This window comes from Hylobates moloch, unplaced genomic scaffold, assembly GCF_009828535.3.
Source record: "Hylobates moloch isolate HMO894 unplaced genomic scaffold, HMol_V3 SCAFFOLD_12, whole genome shotgun sequence".
Classification (NCBI taxonomy): Eukaryota; Metazoa; Chordata; class Mammalia; order Primates; family Hylobatidae; genus Hylobates; species Hylobates moloch.
In genome coordinates this window covers 26,344,700-26,367,219 of record NW_026652287.1, presented here as the reverse complement: position 1 = coordinate 26,367,219, position 22,520 = coordinate 26,344,700, and the positions used below count along the sequence as shown (strand labels likewise).

The 22,520-nt window shown below is 41.7% G+C and overlaps 1 protein-coding gene across 3 annotated transcripts in view; it reads left to right on the top strand.

Moving 5' to 3' along the window:
• RFX4 (regulatory factor X4) overlaps positions 1-22,520 on the top strand; it is a 176,970-nt gene that overhangs the window by 9,835 nt on the left and 144,615 nt on the right. For all 3 annotated transcript variants that reach the window (XM_032168804.2, XM_032168803.2, XM_058425565.1), the window contains exon 2: positions 16,227-16,313. In XM_032168804.2, coding sequence (XP_032024695.1) covers positions 16,227-16,313 — 87 coding nt within the window. The remainder of the gene's footprint in view (positions 1-16,226; positions 16,314-22,520) is intronic.

Genomic DNA, 22,520 nt, shown 5'->3' with positions numbered 1-22,520 from the left:
GTTTTAGCAGGATGCACAGAGAGTTTGGTTCTTTTGCCTTTCTTGCATTTATATATATATTTTTAATGTGAGGATAAAACGTCCATTTGTTCTGTTTTTGTCTTTATAATTTGATGTTTACTAACATTGCAGTTTTTGAGTTCTTGAAATGTTTACGAGAGGGAAAGGGATCATAAAAAGCAGAAAAGAATGAAATGCAGCCATTTTGCTTTCAGTTGTATTGGGTCCAAATTGAGGCAACTAGGGCTGGATTGACCTGTGCTGGGAGATTACGGGGTTTATGTGTGTCATATCCCACCCTCAAGGCAGGAATTCTTCAAAAGATGTGTACAGTTTCCACTTTTCTGGTTGGTTATTCTTCCATAAAACATAAAAGCATCATTGTGCCTCTGAGCAATCAATAATTGTTAGTAGAGAGGTGAACATGGACACGTTGGATTTGTATTTTTGTAGTTGTTTTGTTTTAATTTAAAAGAACAATGAGAAAGCCTTTGAAAAGGCTGCAACCCAGTGAAGGTTAGTTAGCACTTTGTGTCCTGTGTGTTTTCCAGCTACCCAGTAATTGTGCTAAAGACTAGTGTTTAGACACAACCTAAGTGAGACTGCTGAATGTAGCAGATATTTATTTAATCAGAATGGAAATTTACCACTTCAGAAGCACTGATGTCCTGAATCCATCATGTTGGAGAAAATACAGTATCAGTCAATGCAAGCAAACTAGTCTTTGAACTAGATTTTGAATGGACATTTGGATAATCTAACGAGTGATTAGTGATTGACAATTACACCTCCAAGCCAGCATCTAATTTTTGAGACACAAATGCATTTTGTGAATAAAATAATGTCAGTGCCTTTGTTTTGAATCTTGGCCATCAAATCATCGCAAGTTACATTACACTTTTGAAGAAGGAAGTGTTTCTTGGAATGTTGTGATTATAGGATTTATAATTTTTAAAAGTGAGCATGAGAGACTTTTTTGAGTTCTACGTTATCTTTTTCTGAACGTGATTAGTCCAAATTTGGGGTGTCCATACATAGAACATATTTATAATGTGTGTACTGAATCTAAATGCTCATGAATAAGTCAAGTTTCTATTGAAGTTATTAGGATTTTATAAAGTTCCAAAATTGGCAGAATTGGGTCTATGGCATAAACTCAAACCTATTCATGGAGGAACTGATGGATTATTCTAAACATTTTGCCAAGTTTTCTTCATGGTGTTCACTTCCACTGCTGATAATAAGTCTAGGGTGAGGGAAGAAGTAGGGTGTCTTTATAAAGTTATTTGCCTCCCCAAAAAGAAAATCAACAAATTTTTCTTCCTCCTTAAATGGCTACTAACCGGGCTAAAATTTCTTTTACTTTTATTTCTTTTACTCAATGACTCCTTTTTCAAAAGCAAAATAATTTCTACACCAAGCATTATTGGACATCACAGAAAATAAATAAGTCTGGCTCAGAAAGCTCTGGGAGTTTACAAGGAAGAAAAATTCCAGAGGGCTTGAGGCCCTCAGTTAAAACATTAAAACTTTTAAGCATTGGAGAGAAGATTTCTAAAGCGTCGAGCAGTTGTTGTGAGAAAGCCTTTGGTCTCCGTCTTTTATTTTCAACTCAGTGGGCAGAGTTTTTGAGGTTTCTGTGGTTTGGGTAGGGGACCTTTTCAGAAATGCCAGGCTTTTAGAAAAAACACAGCTTTTCTTCTAATCAAGAATGCGTTTTAAAGTTTGAAAACTTTGGTGTGATGACAAGAATAAATTATTTCTCTGCTACGTTGAGGTTTCCTCTGGGTGCCCAGGCTGCGGGGCATTCTCGCCTCGGCTGCCTCACAGGGCACAGCTGAGGAGGTGCTGGGAGTAGGAGCGCCGTCAGTCCAGACTTCGCCCTGCTTGTACTGGGCAGCCTCGCACAGAGGCCGGCTGAGCCTTGAGCGCCGCTGGGAAAGCCTGCCGAGCTGAGCAGTCCACAGGGATCCAAGCCACGGAGGACCTGCACAAGGATGCCCCATGGATCCCGTGTTCTGTTCAAAGTTTTTCTTGGTATTGAGAGAGATTTAAAAAAAAAGAAATGAAAACACCAAGGCTGCATGTTGTATATCGATAGCTGATGATAAACAGAGCATTTTGAGAAGGAAGGGAGAAAGAGAGGGAGGGGGACCCCAAGGGAGGATGGGAGGCAAGGAAGAGACTCCATCAGAATCATTTCTGTAATTGACAGCAGGCTGACTTAGTGAGTTTTTTCAAAATTATTAGTTTCTTTTTTATACAAGTGAGTCCCTTTTGGAAATTGAGTAGCAGATTAATCAAACTTGTAATTTTTTCCAGGCACTGTGCTGAATACTTATGCATGTTACTTTATTTAACTCACATATTGACTCTATGGTATTATTATCCCCAGTTTACAGATGGGGAAACTGAGATTCAGACAGCCTAGTTAACAATATGTCCAGGCCAAACCCCTAGTGTCAAACCAGGATTTGAACACGGATTACTGTGATTCCAAAGCCAGGCTGCCTGGATGGCTTGAGCCATTGCACTCCAGCCCGGGTGACAGTGCAAGAATCTGTCAAAAAAAAAAAAAAAAAAAAAGACTGTTTTAACACTTTCATATAGGGAGAAAATAACAAGTCATTTACTTTTGCTAAAATGCTATGTATGTTATTGGGCATTCCTCCCACTGCCACCCTCTCCCTAATGAAAAAAAAAAAAAAAAAAAAAAAAACAAGAAGAGATAGTCAATACAGCTTCATGACTATCATGCCTCCTCAACTCCAGAGCTAGAAGACCTGAGAGTTGTACATTCTAGTTCACCTCCTCTACTGCATAAAGTTCAGGAGGTCCGGTCATTCCCTCATCCTGGTGGGAGACAGCAGCTCACACTGCCATTCTTTGGAGTACACTGTCGTGGGTGTCAGTGGGCGACTGGGTGCCACTGGCCTTGAGATGTGACTCTAGCAGCAGGCTGCTGAGGATGCCCATGGGCACTCCTCCCTGAGTGGGTGCCTTCATGCAATGTGTGCCTTTCATCTCAAATCATTCTCAGAGCTTCTAAGTTCAACCTGGCACCACCACTAGGCCAGTATCTTCCCACCTGCCAGTTAGTTTGGGAAATTTGACATCTTACACACATCATCAAGGACTTCATTTCTATTTACTTACAGACATGATTTCACGTAGAATAGGTTCAACATAAAAACCTTGCTGTTAAAAGAACAGCACCTTCCATTTGTATAGCATGTTACAGTCTATAATCACGGATAGAATCGTTAACAGTCCGGGCTCTGGAATCCAGCAGGCTTTCTGAGAATTGGTTTTGCCGTGGGCTGGATATATGAACTCAGCAACTTAGGTAACCTCTCTGAGCCTCAGTTTGCTTTTCAGTAAAATGGCACTATTCAAATACCCACCTCATGGAGTATTGTGAGGATTAAATAAAGTAATATGTAAAGAGACCAGCACAGGTCTTGGCACATTGTAAAAGCTCAATAAACAGAAGCTGCTTTAAGCACCACTTGCAAGGAGAACCTTGTGGTCCTCTAGTGACTTCCAAGACCTTTTCCCCCAACCCCCACACACAAAGACTACATAGGATGATATGGTTTGGCTCTGTGTGCCCACCCAAATCTCATCTTGTAGCTCCCATAATTCCCAGGTGTTGTAGGAGGCACCTGGTGGGAGATGATTGAATCACGGGAGCAGGTCTTTGCTGTGCTGTTCTTGTGATAGTCAATGAGTCTCATGAAATCTGATGGTTTTAAAAATGGGAGTTTCTCTGCACAAGCTCTCTCTTTGCCTGCTGCCATCCACGTAAGATGTGATTTGCTCCTCCTTGCCTTCCACCATGATTGTGAGGCCTCCCCAGCCACATGGAACTGTGAGTCCAATCAAACCTCTTTCTTTTGTAAATTGCCCAGTCTCAGGTATGTCTTTATCAGCAGCATGAAAACGTACTAATACACAGGAAAAGAAAACAAAATTTTATAGAATTTGTTCTTCCACTGTGTTCAGTCTTTTGGGGCAATATCTCATAAACCTGTGAATTGGAATGATCATTCATTCCCATTGTACACCTGGTAAAACCAGTAAGATTCAGTCACATGCATTGGTCTGTATGGCAACTGAGTATCCAGACTGAGGTTTGTTGTTCCAAAGCTGATCCTGCTTTGTTTAAACCAGGCCACCTACATCTCAATGAAAAACTTACAAGGAAGTCTATTTTTCATTCCGATTTTATATGGTTATTTGAAGCTTTTCCTTTTTCAAGAATTTTGCCTGTGTAATTTTTATCTGTGTTTAGCACAGTGCATAGCATCTGCTATAGTGGCTTGCACATAGTTAGTGCTTAATAAATGTTTATTTAATATATAAATCAATCCATTTTTAATATTACAAAGGATGCTGCATCTCTTTCCTTACTTTCTAGGAAGCCTGGCCCAAGGGCCCCTGCAAACTTGTTTGTGCCTGATAAATTACAGATTAACTAACACTCTTTGGATCCCCTACGATGTGCTAGGCATGGTGTTAGTGCTTCATTCATTCATTCATTTCTTTCCCTCCCTCCTTTCTGTCCTTTCCTCCACTTCTATTGATCTGCTATTCTGGGCCAAGTGCTGTCCTAAATACAGTGAATAGTGGGTGAATAAAGTATAATCAGCACTTAAGGAGCTTATATTATTTCTTCTAATCCTCATAATAACCTCATGGGGTAGTTTTTTTTTTTTTAATAGGAAGGAAATTGAGGCCCATGAGGTTAAGTAATTTGCCTAGGGTTGCAGAGCTTATGTCAATTGTAAGGGGAGGATTAGAATTGTGTCTTTCTGGTTTGCAAGGTCAAGTTCTTTTAATTGTATTGGGAGATCCAAGAATCAAACAGGAAAGGTGATTTCAGGTACAGACTAAGGTGGGATGCCTTAGAGGTAGGCATGATACATTAGCTAAGACATACAATGCTTATCATGTAGGCACCTGATGTGCCTCATTAACTTAATTCTTACATAAACTCTGTGAGCTGTTACTGATACTACTCCATTTTGCAGATGAAGAACCCAAGGCTCAAGGAGGTTGAGTCGCTTGCCTTAAGGTCACAGAGCAAAGAAGTCAGAATTGAATCTAGCAGTTTGGCTCGCCAGTCCATGGTCTTAACTATTATACTGACATTAAAAACAACAATAACATGGCCAGGTGTGGTGGCTGAAGCCTATAATCCCAGTGCTTTGGAAGGCTGAGGTGGGAGGATCACTTGAACCCTGGAATTTGAGGCTGCAGTGAGCTATGATGGTGCCACTGCATTCCAGCCTAGGCAACAGAGCAAGATCCCATCTCTAAAAAAAGGTGGTCGGGATGGGGGTGCAAAAAATAAAAAAGAAAAAGAGGAAAAAGGGTGCCTCTGTCAAAAACAAACTCTTGGGATTACAGTTGTTCCGTGTGGCTAGAACTTGCTCTGGTCCATGTAGTATTCTATGTGCTTTCTGTGCATTTGTTCGCTTAAATCTCACACTATTAAGATGAGTTAGGCAGATTATTATTACCCATATTGTGCATAAGGAGACACTGAGGTTTGGAGAAGTTAATTTGTCTTGATTCATTGAACTAGTAAGTATTAAGCCTAGAATTCAGACAATTCATTGGTAATTAGTCACTAATCCCACCTGGTAACTTTTCCTTCTTCTAAGTGACTCTCAGGAAATGATTCAAAACAAAGAAAAAATGATAGGCACCAAGTCGTTTATTGAAACATTATGGAAAATAGAAACGCTTGCTCAATGGAACATTGGTCATCTTTCAAACAATGATGAATATGAAGACCGTAGTGACCTAGGAAAAATCTGCATAATAATAGAACATTAAGAGAAAAATGAATAGAAATGCTATGTTTGCTGGAGTTACAGTTCCCTTACGTGCACTTATAGATATGAGACTTGGGACCAATACCCACAAAAAAAGAAAAGAAAGGTAGTTACCAGGTTAGAGTGGTGGGATTGTGGGAGAATATGTTTCTCTTTTCAACATTTTAAAATGTAATTTCTGCAATAGACTTACAGGAAAGAAAAAAGCATTTTGCCTAGGAGAAGGATATTTTGGTGGCTTACCTCGAAAGTTCAGGCCAGGTTAAAATCTATTCGGCTTCTGTAGCTAGGAGTGCCTGGCTCCTGAGGTTTTGGAGGAATCCACATCCCCAAACAGAGCGGGAGAGGTAAAAATAAAATAAAAACCCAATACTAGAAAAGGCAATGATGTCAAGGATGGAATAATATCAGATGCCGTGCAGAGCGAGTAGCCTTGGCCTCAATGATTCTTTTCCTAATTTTATGTTTTAATAATATTGTTATGGTAAAAATAGAAACAAAGAAAAAAGTCTGCTAACATTAAGTAGTAGTAGGTACACCCTTCCCCAGAAGTTGAGTGAAAATGAAATTTTTACAACCTGGTCATGCAATAATGTACATTAATGCTAGTGTTCCCAGGGATATTTTCAGAGCCGAGATCTGCTTTTACATTGAATTATCTTCGACAGGAGATGGCACTGAACACCTTAGGTTGAATTTTCTCTAGTGTCTGAAGGCTCTTGGTGAGTTCATGATCTCTGAACAAACGGCATTTGTGCATCGTTGGGAGTTTCCTCGTTCTTTTTTTTTTTCCTCCTCGTTTTTTTTTTTTTTCTTGTACATTGCAGGTAATGACCCCTTAGTTAATTTCCTTGCCCACTTTAGAGTTTTACGTACTGAGTTTCCCTAAAGTAGGAAAGGGCAGCCACATTATTGAGCACCTATTGTGCGTTTGGTGTTATGTTAGACACAGCTTAGAATTCACAATGAGACTTTAATGTATATATAATTACGAGTATATAACCACAGGTGAGTAGTTAGGTTCGAGTCAGATTCAAATCCCTGCTCAGCAGCTTAACAACTGTGTGATCTTGGGCAAGTCGTCACTGTGATGATGATGATGATGATGATGATGATGATGAAGGTGATGGTGCTTGTGTTTGGAGGTCATATTCCAGCAGAATGATATTAGTGTCATCTCAGGCTCACCTGTGTCCTGTTGTGATTGAGACTCCAGCTGATGAGGAAGAGACATAGAGCCAGTGATCACATGGATTGGCTGGGGAGTGAACACAGTTAACTGGAAAGAGTTCTTATCTTTTCTCCACAACATTCTTTTTTTTAAACAAATTACTTCATCCATCCAGTTCAGGTCTCTAAGACATAGTGAGCCTCTAGTGGCCTCCTACAGACGAGGACAAGTAAGTCTCGGTTCACCTGGCTCAATCCTGGTTTATGCATGTGATCCTGGCAAAATTATTAATAATGTTGCCTTTCAATCTCATAAGTGTTCAGGTTTGGATGATAAGGGATATGGTCACCCTTACTCCGTGGCCTCCTCTTCCATTCTCTCCCCTCTAAAACACGTTTAGCAGCACCAGACAGAGCTGCCCACAGAACTCCTTTGCTTATGCTCCACTCTACTCAAAAACTTTATGAGATTCCCAACCACCTACTGAATACAATCTAAACTCCTTAACCCAGCACTGAGTACAGAAGCAAGGCTTATGTATGTGCATCTCCTATAGCATCTCATAAAGTGCTCATCAAGCAGGATAATATCAGGAAACACGTGTTGATACCTGAATCAGTATGTGTAATCATGCTCAGGCTGCTTGTCAGTTTCTTGAATGCATCTTTCTTCTGCCTGCTTCAAGAACTTCGCACATGCAGTTCCTTCTGCCAGGAACACGCTTCCTTCCCTCTCTACCTGGTTCATGCCTTCGCATTCTTTAGCTGCCAGTTTAATGGTGCTTCCTCCAAGAAGCTTCCTAACTCCCCCAGATTAGACCCGACCCCCCTTTTTTTCTCTCGCGTGGCACTCTTGGTAATTGCATCTCTGTTTGTGTGATTCTTTATAGTTGACCACACTAAACTCTAATCTTCCAAAAAGATGGAACTGTGTATCGAGGCTGTGTCCCTCGTGTATAGCCAGCCCCTGGCACATGGTTAGTTGCCATGGTTAGTTGGTACATAAATAGTTGCCAAATGAAGACAGGGATGAATGAATGTGGGCTACCCTTTCTGAGCCAGTGCAGTCCGCGTCACCTGTTTAAAGTCCTCCAATAGCTTCTTAGCGGACTTGGAATAAATGTGAAGTTCCTAGGAGGGTCTGCAAGTCCTTACATACTTTGAATTCTTCCCAACTTTCTACCTCATTTCCTGCTGCTCTCCCCACCTCCTGCTTTGCCATGCTGCCCTCCTGGCTCCTCCTCACACACCCAAGCCCACCCAGGCCCTTGCACTCCAACATTACCTCCTCAAAGAGGCCTTCAGTGTCCCCACTGCCCAAAAAGCACCCCTACCTCTCTTGATCTCCCATTCTATGGCTTTATTTTCTTCATAACACTCACTTTCTGCTGTCTTCTTGCTAATTTGTCAATGTCTCTGCCACAGAATATAAGCTCTCTGAGAGCAGGGACCTTGTCTGCCATGTTCATCACTAGCTGCTCAGAGCCTGGCAAACAGTAGGTGCTAAATCAATATTTGGTAAATGAGGGAAGGAATGAAAGCAGAGGCAGGGCAGGGCCGCTTCCTGGAACCCAGCAGCCCCTGGGGCAGGGCCTGTGGCGTTGCCATGGCAACCCACTGACCTGAGCCACCCCCTGGAGAGGCCACAGCTGCTGGCTTCCTGGGCTTCTCCAAACTCCTGTGTGTCGCCACTGCCACCGGCAGGGAGCCAGGAGAGAGACAGAAAGGGGCTGAGAGAGAACAATCAAAAGGAGAGCCCACCCTGGTGCGGGAGGCGACAGGACCAGGCCTCGACGGCGCCGTTCCACTGGTAATGACCAGGGCCCAGGGAGAGGAGACTGGGGTGGGCCTGGCACCCTCAGGGGGAACTGGGGCCAGGCCCGCCTTGGTAGCTGTGAGTGTGGCATGTCAACTCTTTTATGTAGCATTTCTGGAGCTGCAAGTTCCTAAAATAGGCCTCAGCACAGTGCCCTGAGAGACTGTTGATATAGAGACTGTTGAATAACGGCCTCTATTAAATCCCGGTGACACTTTTTAAGTCAGGCAGCGTTTTCTGCAGGTATTGCATAAGTCAGGACCTCCCTGTTCTCATCCAGTGCCTCAGGAACAAAACTCAGCATGTTCACTACTCCACTGCTTGAACACCACGGCTGGCTCCCAGCTGCCTGCAGGCTTCGTGGCCTGGTGGGCCCGGCAGGCAAGGCCTTTGCAATCTGCTCCTAACGGACTGTTCCACCTGTCTCCCACCACTGGGAGTCACAGGTCGGTGAACTCTTCACCTTTCCCAGAACCACCAGGCCTTTCACAGCTTTGTGCCTTTGTCCTGAAGGCAGCCCTCCTGCCTGAAATGCTCTGCTTCCCTCCTTGGTCTGGCAGGTGCTGAATCCTTTAAGGACCAGCGGAAATGCCACCCCCTCTGTGAAGCAGCCAGGCTTTCCTCTCCATGGAAGCTCTCCTCTCTATGCCCCACAGCATCTTATTATAATACCAAACATTCCTGGTACCTGCTTGCTTGTAGAGGCAGTGTGGGCAGTGAGCACACCCCAGCCTCGGAGTCGGGGAGACCTGACCTAGCTCAGCCACTAGCTGGCTTCTCTGGATCTGAGTTTCATTCTTGCAAATCAAAGTTAGTCAAGTCTCTGCTTCAGTTGCTGTGAGCAACAGAGATGAAGCATGTGGAGCAGAGCGACCAGCACTGGAGGTCACTCAATAAATGCCAGACATCACCATTAGGCATCTGTCCCTGTCACTCAACTGTGAGTTCCTGGTGGATAGAAACCATGCCTTCTTCATTTTTCTATGGCCCTTAAAGCCAAACACACTAAGTGCTTTACCTTTATAATTCCAGTTAATCTTTGAAGAAATCAGGTAGGTAGGAATTTAGGACAATTTAGGAACCGTCCCATTGTTACATAACTAGTAAGTGGCCAGGATCGGATTTGAAATCCAATCAGATTTGAGCTCCAAACCCCACATTCTCCCAAGTCCGTCTCTGTCTTCTCTTTCATGTTGTACCACCTCCCCCTCGGTTACTCTGCATCAGCCACCTGAGCCTTCTTGCCATTCCTCAAACAAGTCAAGCATGATCTTTCCTGGGGTTGGGGGTAACCTTCGCCCTTGTGGTCCCCTCTCTCTGAATCTTGGAAAACCTTGCTCCCTCACTAAACTCAGTGTCTGCTCATAGGCTGTTTCTTCCCAGAGTCCTTTCTGGTGGAGAATCCCCCCTCCTCATCTCTCATTCTCCATTCTTTTCTTCCTTTACTTTTCTTCATCACAAGCATCACTACAGCTATGTGCCCAATACTGTACTAGGCTCTTGGGGACAAGGTACTGAACAAGATAGACAAGGTCATTAGAACTTACATGTTAAGGGTGGGAAAAATAAGTGATTTTAAAAAAAGGAATAAACAAAAAAACCCAAGAGACTTTTAGGTCTTGAGACGCTAGTCTACCAGAGATATCCTTTGTAATGTATGTGTGTCCTGTTGAATAGCTTTTGTTCATCTCTTCTGTTTGAACATTGAAGGCACTTGATAATTATTTGGAAAATGAATAAATGGATGCACGGATAATCTAAGAGACTGCTGTCAATGTGTGCTATAAACTTCAAGGATTACCTGGCTCTTGATAACCATCTTAATAGGCCCTCCCTGCCAGGTCAATATGGGTTTGTGAAGCACCACTCTGAACCTTGAACTGCCCTGGACGTGCCATGTCCCCGATGCGGCCACTTCTGGGTTATTCTTTGCTGCTGTAAAGAGAATGAAGCCTGGTAGAAAACCTAATGACTATATATGGCTCTGCTCAACCTCATTATATGTACCCAAGAAAATAACTTCACATTGGGGTTTCCAAATCTTCAGTCCAAAGTGAAGAGGGATAAAGATCTTCCTCTAAGGTATGTGGGCTGAACTCCCTGAAAGTGAAAATCCATAGGCATTATCTGCCTCCTCCTTTCTGCCCATAATCCCAGATGAATGAGGGGAAGGGATGCTTCACAGCCCAGAAGCCTCTGCTCACAGCTGTAGGCAAATCCTGTTGGGCACTTAGCACAAGCTTGGTCCTTACTAACAGGTCAGATGATTTTTATAGATCAAGAATGAGGCAATTGGAAATAGGAAGTTATCCCAGTATGAACTGAACTCTCTTTCTCCTATGTCCCATGCAGTCCCCAGAACTCAGTACCAGTATTGCAGCTTTGATCACAGTCTGCCTTCCTTTAGAACTTTTGCTTCAAGCCTAACTTTCCATATCTATAAATAGAGATATGAAAACATAACATGTAATGTTGTTCTGGTTCCAATTTAGACAACATATGTGAAAATGGCTTCTATAGTACCTGACACACAATAGGAACTTAATAAAGTTTTTAGAAAAAGCATGTATTTATTGTGTGACATCTATGGAGCCAGGCACAGCGCCAGCCACTAGGTGTGAGATGATGGACAAAAATGACAGGGTCCCACTCTCATGAGCTCAGAGAGTAGCAAGTGCCTTACTTTCTACTTGGTAACTAGAGGGCAGAAGCCAGTCTTATTCATGTTTATATCACTACAGCTTCTCTCTTTTTTTTTTTTTTTTTTTGAGAACAAAGTCTCACTCTGTCACCTAGGCTAGAGTGCAGTGGTGCAATCTTGGCTCACTGCAACCTCTGCCTCCAGGGTTCAAGCGATTCTCCTGCCTCAGCCTCCCGAGTAGCTAGGATTACAGGTGTATGCCACCCATACCAGGCTAATTTTTGTATTTTTAGTAGAGATGGGGTTTCACCATGTTGGCCAGGCTGGTCTTGAACTCCTGACCTCAGGTGATCAGCCCGCCTCAGCCTCCCAAAGTGCTGGGATTACAGGTGTGAGCCACCGCGCCTGGCCACTACAGCTTCTCTTTAGCACAGCTCCTTGCATCTGGAAGGCACAAAATAAATGTGTGTTGAATTTTGCTTTATTTGGAAAATCGCCTTTGATATGTTATACTTTTCCATGCCTTATGTGGTTAAAAAAAAAAAAGAAAATGATTAGGAAATTCTATAGATATGTGGATATATCTACTTATATGCTATGCATTCTTTGACATGTGTGTCACTAATGTAACAGTTATTGAGGCCAGACTACAGGAAAAATTTTATAACAGTATTAGTAGGGAGTCAAAAGAAATAGAATAAAACGGACTCCATTCTTAAGAGGTTTAAGTTCTAAACTGAAGAGGCTGACAAAGAATATGTAAATGAATTTAGCAAAATTATGTAAGTAGAGTTTTAGCAAAAGTTCGAATACAAAGCAGACTGAGAAAAATGCCGCAGAATTGGCGCATCGTTCTGGGGACTAAACGGGACATAGGAGAAGGAGAAAGCTCAGTTCACATTTGGAGAGAGAATTGTGATTATGACCTGAGTTTGAATGCTGGTCTTCCTCTTACTAGCCAGATGACTTTAGACGAGTCACTGAATCTCTCTGAGCCTTAGTTTTCTTATCTCTAAAATGGGCCTATTAATAGCACCCACCTCTAGGATTGTGATGAGTATTAAGTATGATGATGTATGTAGTGCAGTTATATGATACCTCGCCCATAGTGAGAGCTCAATATATAGTGAACTTTATTATTATGAAATCACATCATCTACAAATCAATAAGATGGAAGAACACAGTGTTTCATTCAAAATTCATGTCATTCTGCTTAAGTAATTCTTGACCTCTGCAAGACCAAAATCCATTGTTAAGAATAATTTTAAAGTATATAACGTTGACTTCAGTTGACCTAAATAGAGGCCTTCCAGTTATAGGAAGCTACCTGGCTTATGAGACATGAATTGGAGATGCCACTCCCAAGGGCTCCACTAGGGAAGAAGACAGAGGTCAAAGTGCACCTGCAGATCCAAGGCCCGAATCTGGTTTGGATATCTCAGAGTGTTGCATCCACATAGTCTGGAATGCAAGACCCTTGAATGCATGAGAACTCTAACTGTCCGGAACAACATAGGTGACGGTTCTTTCACTGCTCAGACCATTGTCTGAACCCTCAGAGTCTATCCCAAGTGCCACGTGTTCACACAGACATTGATTAACTAGAAGACACCCAGAAGAAGATGAACTGGATGGCAAAGAAATGGGAACAATTTCTTCCAAGAAAGAGGTGAAACAAACGTGGTTCTTTGATGGGGATACTTCAACCAGAAATATGGGGAAATGATGGTTGTCTTCTGCAATGTGCCAGTGAGACCAGACTTATTCTGGGTTGCCCCAGGGAGCAGAGTTGGCTACAGGCATAGACTGTGGGGTCAGAGAGATCTGAGTGGGTGCAATGGGTGAGATCTTCTCTTTCATTTTCATGGCACCTCCCACCCTCTCCCACTTCTTGTAGCCTTGCTTTCATCTCTCTCCAGTGTGGGACTGCAGTGTGGAGGACAGGTGCTGCCGTCAGGAAAGTTCTTTCTCTACTTGAGCTCTTGCGAGTGGGCGCTGTGCTCTCTTGTCTTAGCTGGTTATTAGAACCAGCTCCTCTCGGGAATGTTGCCACGAATTCTTCAGAGAATGTCCCATCAATCACGGGGGGTTCTCACCTGCAAAAACAGGCCCTTCTAAGGACTCTGATGTTAACAGGCCTGAATCCAGTGCAGGCAAATGGGTGAGTGGAAGAGTGTTTCCCTTAGTTCCTGTTTCTGATGAAAGGGGGATTGGGGTGTAGATGTGAGTGTGTGTGTGAGAGTGACTGGGTGTGTATACCTATCTAGGAAGACCAGGGGTTGGCCCAGAACTATAGATATTGCTTTTGTTGGTATGGTTTGGTGGAGACACGGGCTACAAACTTTAGCAGATGACATCTAAATGTAGCTATGGCTGCTGCCAGGGAAAAATGTGCCAGGACTTGAAAGGATGAGAAGTGAGTGGAGACATTCTGGAGAATCCTAAAAAGAGCTCTGGAGATTTGTAACCAGATGTGCGTTTGGATACAGTGTGAAGACAGACACCTACCTTGTGCATCCCAGCTTTGAAACATTACAAGCTGTCTGTCTCCACATTGTGCATTCGATGTCTGGAAGGCGCAGCATTTTAATGTTTTGAATTTCTCTGCTCCTCAGTATTTCCTGGGAAATATCAGATTTCCATATCCTCTCAACAAGCTGGCCCTTGTTCTTCCCCTCGGATATTTTCCCCCTACTTATTCACAATTTTGGAAGCAGCTTTTAAAAGAGCAGTTTGTTGGGACATAAAATAAAAAACAAAACAAAAATCCGACATTTCTCCCAGCTGTTGGCATTGATTTCCCCTCTCCACATAGCTTGCTCATCCGCGTGGCTTCTTTTTATGGTGTGTAATCTAAGGTGTTAACTAATGATCTTTTCCTCGGCTCTTTGAATTATGAGGAGTCAAATTACTTAATCCCTCTAAATCCCAGTGGTTTTCTAGGAAAAATAGAGATTAAAATCCTTGCTTCAGAGAGTTGTTGTGAGGACTCAATGAAATAACTTATGCAGAGGGCCTGGCATGTTCAAATAGGTGTTCAATAAATACCAGCTCCCAGATCATAAAGAAGGCAATGGGAAACCACACTGTCCAAAAGCCTGCAGCTATAGGTGTCGCCACTTCTGCTATAACACCCCATATGCCTTCCTAAAAATCACCATATTATACAGAATCGGCCAGCAAAGACCACTGATTTTACTGGAAAAATAAGCTTAGAGGCACAATACTGAAAAACTTTGTCAGTGACACATAATAAAAGATAGAAACCTAATAAAAATGATATCACAGTTTTGCACATGTTAAATGGTTTAGAAATACACAAATACAATAAAAATGGCACTTCACCTTGGAAAAGACCTGAAGATTGCTTTTAGAGGTGGGTATCAGAAGGGTTGCAGCCTGTGAGTTATTATGAAGTGAGCAGGTGTGACTCATAACACAATGTGGACCGAAGTAGCTGGTAGATGTCTGAGGTGTGAACGTGAGTGTGTTCTGCATATTTCTGTGGTGCTAAGTATAATGGGGGGGGGGCAGGCGTGGAGTTTTCTGCATTCACCTAATTTTTTTATGAAATAAATGGAGAATAAAAAGACACAAAGTTTGCACTATGCTCAAATTGTTCCCAAATATATCACTTGCATTGGGACACATTTGTTTTCTCAAGACAAGTGTTATAGCAGAGCTGACTGTACTTAGCTGATGTTGTTGAATGATGAATGAATGAATGAATGAATGGTGGGTGGTCTAGAAAACAGAATAAGTATTACACTACATTGCAAAAAATACATTTGTAGCCTTTAAAATTGGATTAAAAAAAACCCATAGTCTTGGATTTTAAAAGGGCTACATAGTGGCTGGGCACCATGGCTCACGCCTATAATCCCAGCACTTTGGGAGGCTGAGGCAGGCGGATGGCCTGAGGTCAGGAGTTCGAGACCAGCCTGGCCAACATGGTGAAACCCCATCTCTACTAAAAATACAAAAATTAGCTGGGCTTGGTGGCAGGTGCCTTCCCAGCTACTCAGGAGGCTGAGGCAGGAGAATCGCTTGCACCCGGGAGGCGGAGGTTGCAGTGAGCAGAGATCACGCCATTGCACTTCAGCCTAGGTGACAAGAGCAAAACTCCGTCTCAAAAAAAATAAATAAATAAAAATAAAAAAGAGGGGCTACATAGCTACCATAGTGCTTTTGATTTCTCCTCCTGCTGTGGCTTCCAGTCTGTGAGAGCTCTTTGAGGGGTCCCTGGCCAAAGGGAGGCAAGCTACAAGGTTCCCTGCCCTCTTTCAACCAGAGTCCCTAAAGTTTTACCTGCTTTTCTCTTTGTTTTCACTTGAAGAAAAGTTCTGCTGCTAATTCACAAGTTTACAAACCACCACCAGTGGTTCAGCTGGCCAAGTCTGGTTTTACAAAGTGCTACTCAGGAACATACCTTCTTTGCTCAGAAAGATAATCCTCGGTTGGTGCTACAAATACTCCAGAATTCATGGAATCTGACCAAGAAATACTCAAGTGAGGCTTCAAAGAGCCATTTTGCATCCAAACTACTCAGCAGTCTCATCAGCAGCAGCAATGGTGCACATGGAACTCCATGCAAAATCCCATTCCAATCTGGGCGGATGCCACATGAATATTGATAAGCATTTAAATCTAATGTATTTATGATGTTCTTTCTCTTTGCAAACACCCACAGCAATTCTGTGATTTTCTTTTTTCTTTTTCTTTTCTTTCTTTCTTTCTTTTTTTTTTTTTTTTTAGAGAGCTGGATTGAAAGATGTCTCAACGAAAGTGAAAACAAACGTTATTCCAGCCACACATCTCTGGGGAATGTTTCTAATGATGAAAGTAAGTGCTTGAAACTCATTCTTCCATGACATCCCAGACATGGCCAATGTCCTGATGGGAGGGTAGTGCCACTAGATTGCTAGGCTGGGCCAAGTCACCTGGCACAAGACACTCTCCAGCTATTTATGAAATATCCCAGGTCCTCTCTGTAATATTCCACAATAGGGAGTAGAATCCATTCAGGAGGACCTGGAAACTAAGGCCACAGCAAAAACTTGCTGTTTACAGACTCATCTTCTGCAGGAGACTTGCTAGCCTGCATTCCCAAAGACCTTGTTATAGTGACGCTCCAGGCAGGCAAATGTGGACCCTGGTTGGGAAAGGCCATTCTCAGTGTCCACTGTAAATATGGGTTCAAAGTAGTTGTGTCACAGGATAGTTGTTTTAGTCATAAATGTCCTTGATATCAGAAAGCAGAAATTTCTTCTGGTTCTCGGACTAGAGAGCTAGAGTTAACTGAAGGATATACAATCCTGTGTTTACACCGGTGTATATGAAGAGCAGTAGGCTACATGGGACTTGTGTTTTTTCCCTTAAACACTAAAAAGAGGGATCAGATTATTATAAGTCTAATTTTTTGCAGAGTCAGAAGTGTCTTTCTTCCATGGTTGGTAAAATGCATCTCCTTCGTTCAGTTTTCTGAAAGCATGAGCCCCAGCCCACCTGCCCCACAATCCCCTAAGGTGTTTGCTAGATCTACTCAATAGCCCCCTCCTGAGTCTTAGCTGGCATTGTCATTCTATCATCACCATGTCACTTCATTTTATAAAACTGAGCTACATTGAACATAAAGTATACAAATCTTATGTAATTAGTTTGATGGGTTTTTTTTCCTTTACATATTGTATCCACTGGTGTCATTACCATCCAAAAAAGATATAGAACCTTTCTTGTCCCCCAGGAGCCTTCCTCATGTCTCCTCCCTGTCAATCACTACTGTCCTGACTTATCACTATAGCCTGTTTTTGCCTGCTTTTAAAACTTCATATAAATGGGATAATGGACTCTGTATTCTTTTGTGTGTAACTTTTCTCAGTCAGTATTATGCCTGTGAGATTCATTCATGTTGTTATCTCTAGCAGTAGTTATTTCTTTTTCATTGCTGTATAGTATTTCACTGTATGAGTATATCACAATTTACAGATCCTTTTAAGTGTTGATGAATATTTAGTTGTTTCAAGTTTTTGATTATTAAGAATAAAACACTACTCGAGAGGCTGGGGCAGGAGAATGACGTGAACCTGGGAGGCAGAGCTTGCAGTGAGCCAAGATCGTGCCACTGCACTTCAGCCTGGGCAACAGAGTGAGACTCCATCTCAAAAAAAAAAAAAAGAATAAAACATATCTGAACATTCTAAGTTTTATTTAAGTTTGGCAAAATCTACATAACATGAAATTTAGCATTTAATCATTTGAAATGTACAATTCATTGACATTAAGTACATTCACCTTGTTGTGCAGCCATCTACACCATTCATTTCCAGAGCTTTCTTCACCTTCCCAAACTGAAACTCTGTAGCCATTAAACAGTAACTCCTCATTCTCCTTTTCCCTCAGTCTCTGACAACTACTATTCTACTTTCTGCCTCTGTTAATTTGACTGCTCTAAGTATCTTATATAAGTGAAGTTGTATGGTGTTTGTCTTTTTATGACTGGCATATTTCACTTAGCATAATGCCTTCAAGGTTAATCCATGTTGTAGCATGTGTCAGAATTTTCTTCCTTTTGAAGGCTGAATAATATTCCTCTGTATAGATATGTCACATTTTCTTTATCCATTAAGACATTGATGGGCAATTGAGTTGTTTCTATCTTTTGGTCATTGTAAATAATGCTGTTTTGAACACAGGCATGCAAATATCTTTTCAAGTCTCTGATCCTAATTCTTTTGGGGGTATATACCCAGAAATGAAATTGTTGGATCATATGGTAACTCTGTGTTTAATTTTTTGAGAAACCACAAAGCTGGTTTTCATAGTAGCTGCATCATTTTGCATTCCCACTAGCAAGGCACAAGAGTTCCAATTTTGCCACTTCCCAGTCATCATTTGTTATTTTTTGTTTTTTTCTTAATAATAGCCATTCTAATGAATATAAAATGGTACCTCATTGTGGTTTTCATTTGCAATTCCCTAATGATTGGTGATGTTGAACATCTTTTCATGTCCTTATTCACCATTTGCATATCTTCTTTGGAGAAATGTCTAAGTCCTTTGCCCATTTTAAAATCAGGTTGTTTTCTGTTGTTTAGTTGTAGGAGTTCTTTATATATTCCGGATATTAACCTCTTATCAGTTATGTGACTTACAGATATTTCCTCCGATTCCATGGGTTGCCTTTTCACTCGTTGATTGTGTTCTTTAATGCACAGAGATTTTTATTTTGATGCATCCAATTTAACTATTTTTTCTTTTGTTGTCTGTGCCTTTAGTGTCATATCTAAGAAATCATTGTCAGATCCAATGTTGTGAAGCTTTTGCCTTTTTTTTTTCTGAGAGTTTTACAGTTTTAGACCTTACATTTAGATTTTTGATCTGTTTTGAGCTAACATTTGTATCTGGTATTAGGTAAGAGTCCAGCTTTATTCTCTTTTTTTTTCAGACAGAGTCTCACTCTGTTGCCCAGGCTGGAGTACAGTGGCGCTGTCTCGTCTCACTGCAACCTCTGCCTCCCAGGTTCAAGTGATTCTCCTGCCTCAGCCTCCTGAGTAGCTGGGATTACAGGCACGTGCCACCACGCCAGGCTAATTTTTGTATTTTTTTGGTACAGACAGGGTTTCACCATGTTGGTCAGGTTGGTCTCGAACTCCTGACCTCGTGATCTGCCCCCCTCAGCCTCCCAAAGTGCTGGGATTACAGGCATGAGCCACTGTGCCTGTTGGAGTCCAGCTTTATTCTTTCACGTGTTGGTATCCAGGTTCCCCAGCACCATTTGTTGAAAAGACTATTCTTTGCCCCATTGAATGGTCTTGGCACCATTGTCAAGAAACATTTGATCATGTATGTGGAGGTTTATTTCTGGGCTTTCCATATTATTCCATTGGTCTATATATCTGTCTTTATGACAGAACTAGACTGTAGCTTTGTAGTAAGTTTTGAAATCAGGAAATGTGTGACCTCTCATGTTCTTTTTCAAGATTGTTTTGGCTGTTCAAAGTCCCTTGAGATTCCATATGAATTTTAGAATGGATTTTTCTATTTCTGAAAAAAAAAATGCCACTCGGGTTTTGATAGGTGTTGCATTGAATCTGTAGATTGCTTTGGGTAGTTTTAACATCTTAATAGTAAGTCTTCCAGTCCATGAACACAGGATGTCTTTCCATTTATTTGCTGTCTTTAGTTTCTTTCAGCAACAACATTTAATAGTTTTCAGTGTACAAGTGTTTTGCTTCCTTCGTTAAGTTTATTCCTAAGTATTTTATTCTTTTTGATGCTATTGTACACGAAATTTTCTTAATTTCCTTTTCAGATTGCTCATTCTTAGTGTATAGAAATGCAACTGATTATTATGTGCTGATTTTGTGTCCTGCAACTTTGCTGAATTCATTTATTAGTTCTAACAGTACTTGTGTTTGGGTATGTGTTAAATCTTTGGGGTTTTCTACATATAAGATCATTTCAGCCAGGCGTAGTGGCTTACACCTGTAATCCCAGCACTTTGGGAGGCCAAGGGAGGTAGATCACCTGAGGTCAGGAGTTCGAAACCAGCCTGGCCAATATGGCAAAACCCCATCTCTACTAAAAATACAAAAATTAGCTGGGCATGGTGGCAGGCACCTGTAATCCCAGCTACTTGGGAGGCTGAGGCACGAGAATAGCTTGAATCTGCGAGGCAGAGGGTGCAGTGAGCCAAGATTGCACCACTGCACTCCAGCCTGGGTGACAGAGTGAGACTATGTCTCAAAAAAGAAAAAAAGATGATTTCATCTGTGAAAAGAGATAACTTTACTTTCTTTTTGTTAATTTGGAATGCTTTTATTTCTTTTTCTTGCCAAATTGCTGTGGCTAGGACTTCTAGTACTATTTTGAATAGAAGTGGTGAATGCAGGCGACCTTGTCTTGTTCCTGATTCTAGAGAAAAAGCTTTCAGTCTTTCACCGTCGTTAGCTGTTGTTTTTTTATATATGACCTTTATTATGTTGAGGTAATGCTCTTCTGTTCTTAGTTTATTGAGTGCTTTTATCATAAAATGGTGTTGAGTTTTGTCATATGCTTTTTCTGCATCAGTTGAGATGGTTATGTAGTTTTCCTTCCTTGAATGCAAGGATGGTCTGGCAAACAAATCAATCAATATAATGTATTTATTGATTTTGTATGCCAGACCATCCTTGCATTCAAGAAATATATCCCATTTGGTCATGATCTGTAATCCTTTTACTATGCTGCTGAATTCTGTTTGTTAGTATTTTGCTGAGGATTTTTGCATCAATTTTTTTTTTTTTTAGATGGAGTCTCACTCTTTTGCCCAGGCTGGAGTGCAATGGCACAATCTCAGCTCACTGCAACCCCTGCCTCCCAGGTTCAAGCGATTCTCCTGCCTCAGCCTCCCACATAGCTGGGATTACAGGTGCCCACCACCACACCCAGCCAATTTTTTGTATTTTTAGTAGAGACGGGGTTTCACCATGTTGGCCAGGCTGGTCTCCAACTCCTGACCTCAGGTGATCCACCCTCCTTGGCCTCCCAAAGTGCTGGTATTATAGGTGTGAGCCACCGCGCCTGGCCTGCATCAATATTTATAAGGGATATTAGTCTGTAGTTTTATTTTCTTATAGTATCTTTGTCTGGCTTTCATATCATGATAATGCTGGCCTCATACAATAAATTCAAATGTGTTCCCTCCTCTTTCATTATTTTGAAGGAGTTTGAGGATTGGAGTTCTGAACATTCTTGGATATCTTTTGGTGAACATGAGCACTTATTTTGTTGGTATGTTCCCAGGAGTAGAATTGCTAGATCATAATGTATAGGTATATTTAGTTTTAGTAGATACTGCCGAAACAGTTTTCTAAAGTTGTGTCAATTTAGACTCCCACTATCAATTTATAAAAGTTTCAGTGTTTCACTTCCTTGCCAACATTTGGGATAGCCATTCCATCTAATATTAGCTATTTTCATGGGTATATAGCATATGTCATTTTGGTTGCATTTTTTCTGATAAATAGTGACTGTAGCGTCTTATTATATGCTCATTAGACATTTGTATCTTTTGTGAATTACCTCTTCACGTCTTTTTTTTTTTTTTTTTTTTGAATCAGAGTCTCACTCTGTCACCCAGGCTGGAGTGCGGTGGCATGATCTCAGCTCACTGCAACCTCTGCCTCCCAGGTTCAAGTGATTCTTCTGCTTCAGCCTCCCAAGTAGCTGGGACTACAGGCACACGCCACCATGCCCAACTAATTTTTGTATTTTTAGCACAGACGGGGTTTCAGCATATTGGCCAGGCTGGTCTCGAACTCCTGATCTCATGATCCACCCGCCTGGCTCCCCAAAGTGCTGGGATTACAGGCGTGAGCCCCCGCACCCGGCCCTTCTTCACGTCTTTTGCCTATGTGTGTGTGTGTTTTTTGTTGTTGTTGTTGTTGTTTTTTGGTTGAGATGGAGTCTTGCTCTGTCGCCCAGGCTGGAGTGCAGTGGCGCGATCTCGGCTCACTGCAAGCTCTGCCTCCTGGGTTCACACCATTCTCCTGCCTCAGCCTCCCAAGTAGCTGGGACTACAGCTGCCCGCCACCACGCCCAGCTAATTTTTTTGTATTTTTAGTAAAGACGGGGTTTCACTGTGTTAGCCAGGATGGTCTCGATCTCCTGACCTTGTGATCCGCCCGCCTCGGCCTCCCAAAGTGCTGGGATTACAGGCATGAGCCACCCCGCCCAGCCGCCTGTGTGTTTTTTAAAAATTATGTTGTTGGTTTTCTCCTTAAGGGTTTGTAAGAGTTGGTTTTATATCTTGAATAGGAGATATTAATATTTGTCAGGTAAAAGTATTACAAATATCTTCTCTTGGTTTGTGGGTTGCTTTTATATTCTCATAATAACTTTTATGAACAAAAGTTTTTAATTATAATAAAATTCAGTTAATGTTTTTCTTTTATAGTTAGTGCTTTGGTATCCTATTAAGAAATTTTTGCTTACCTGAAGTTCATGAAGGTCTTTTTAACATACCATCTAGCAGCTTTACTATTTTACTTTTCATTTTAATATCGATAG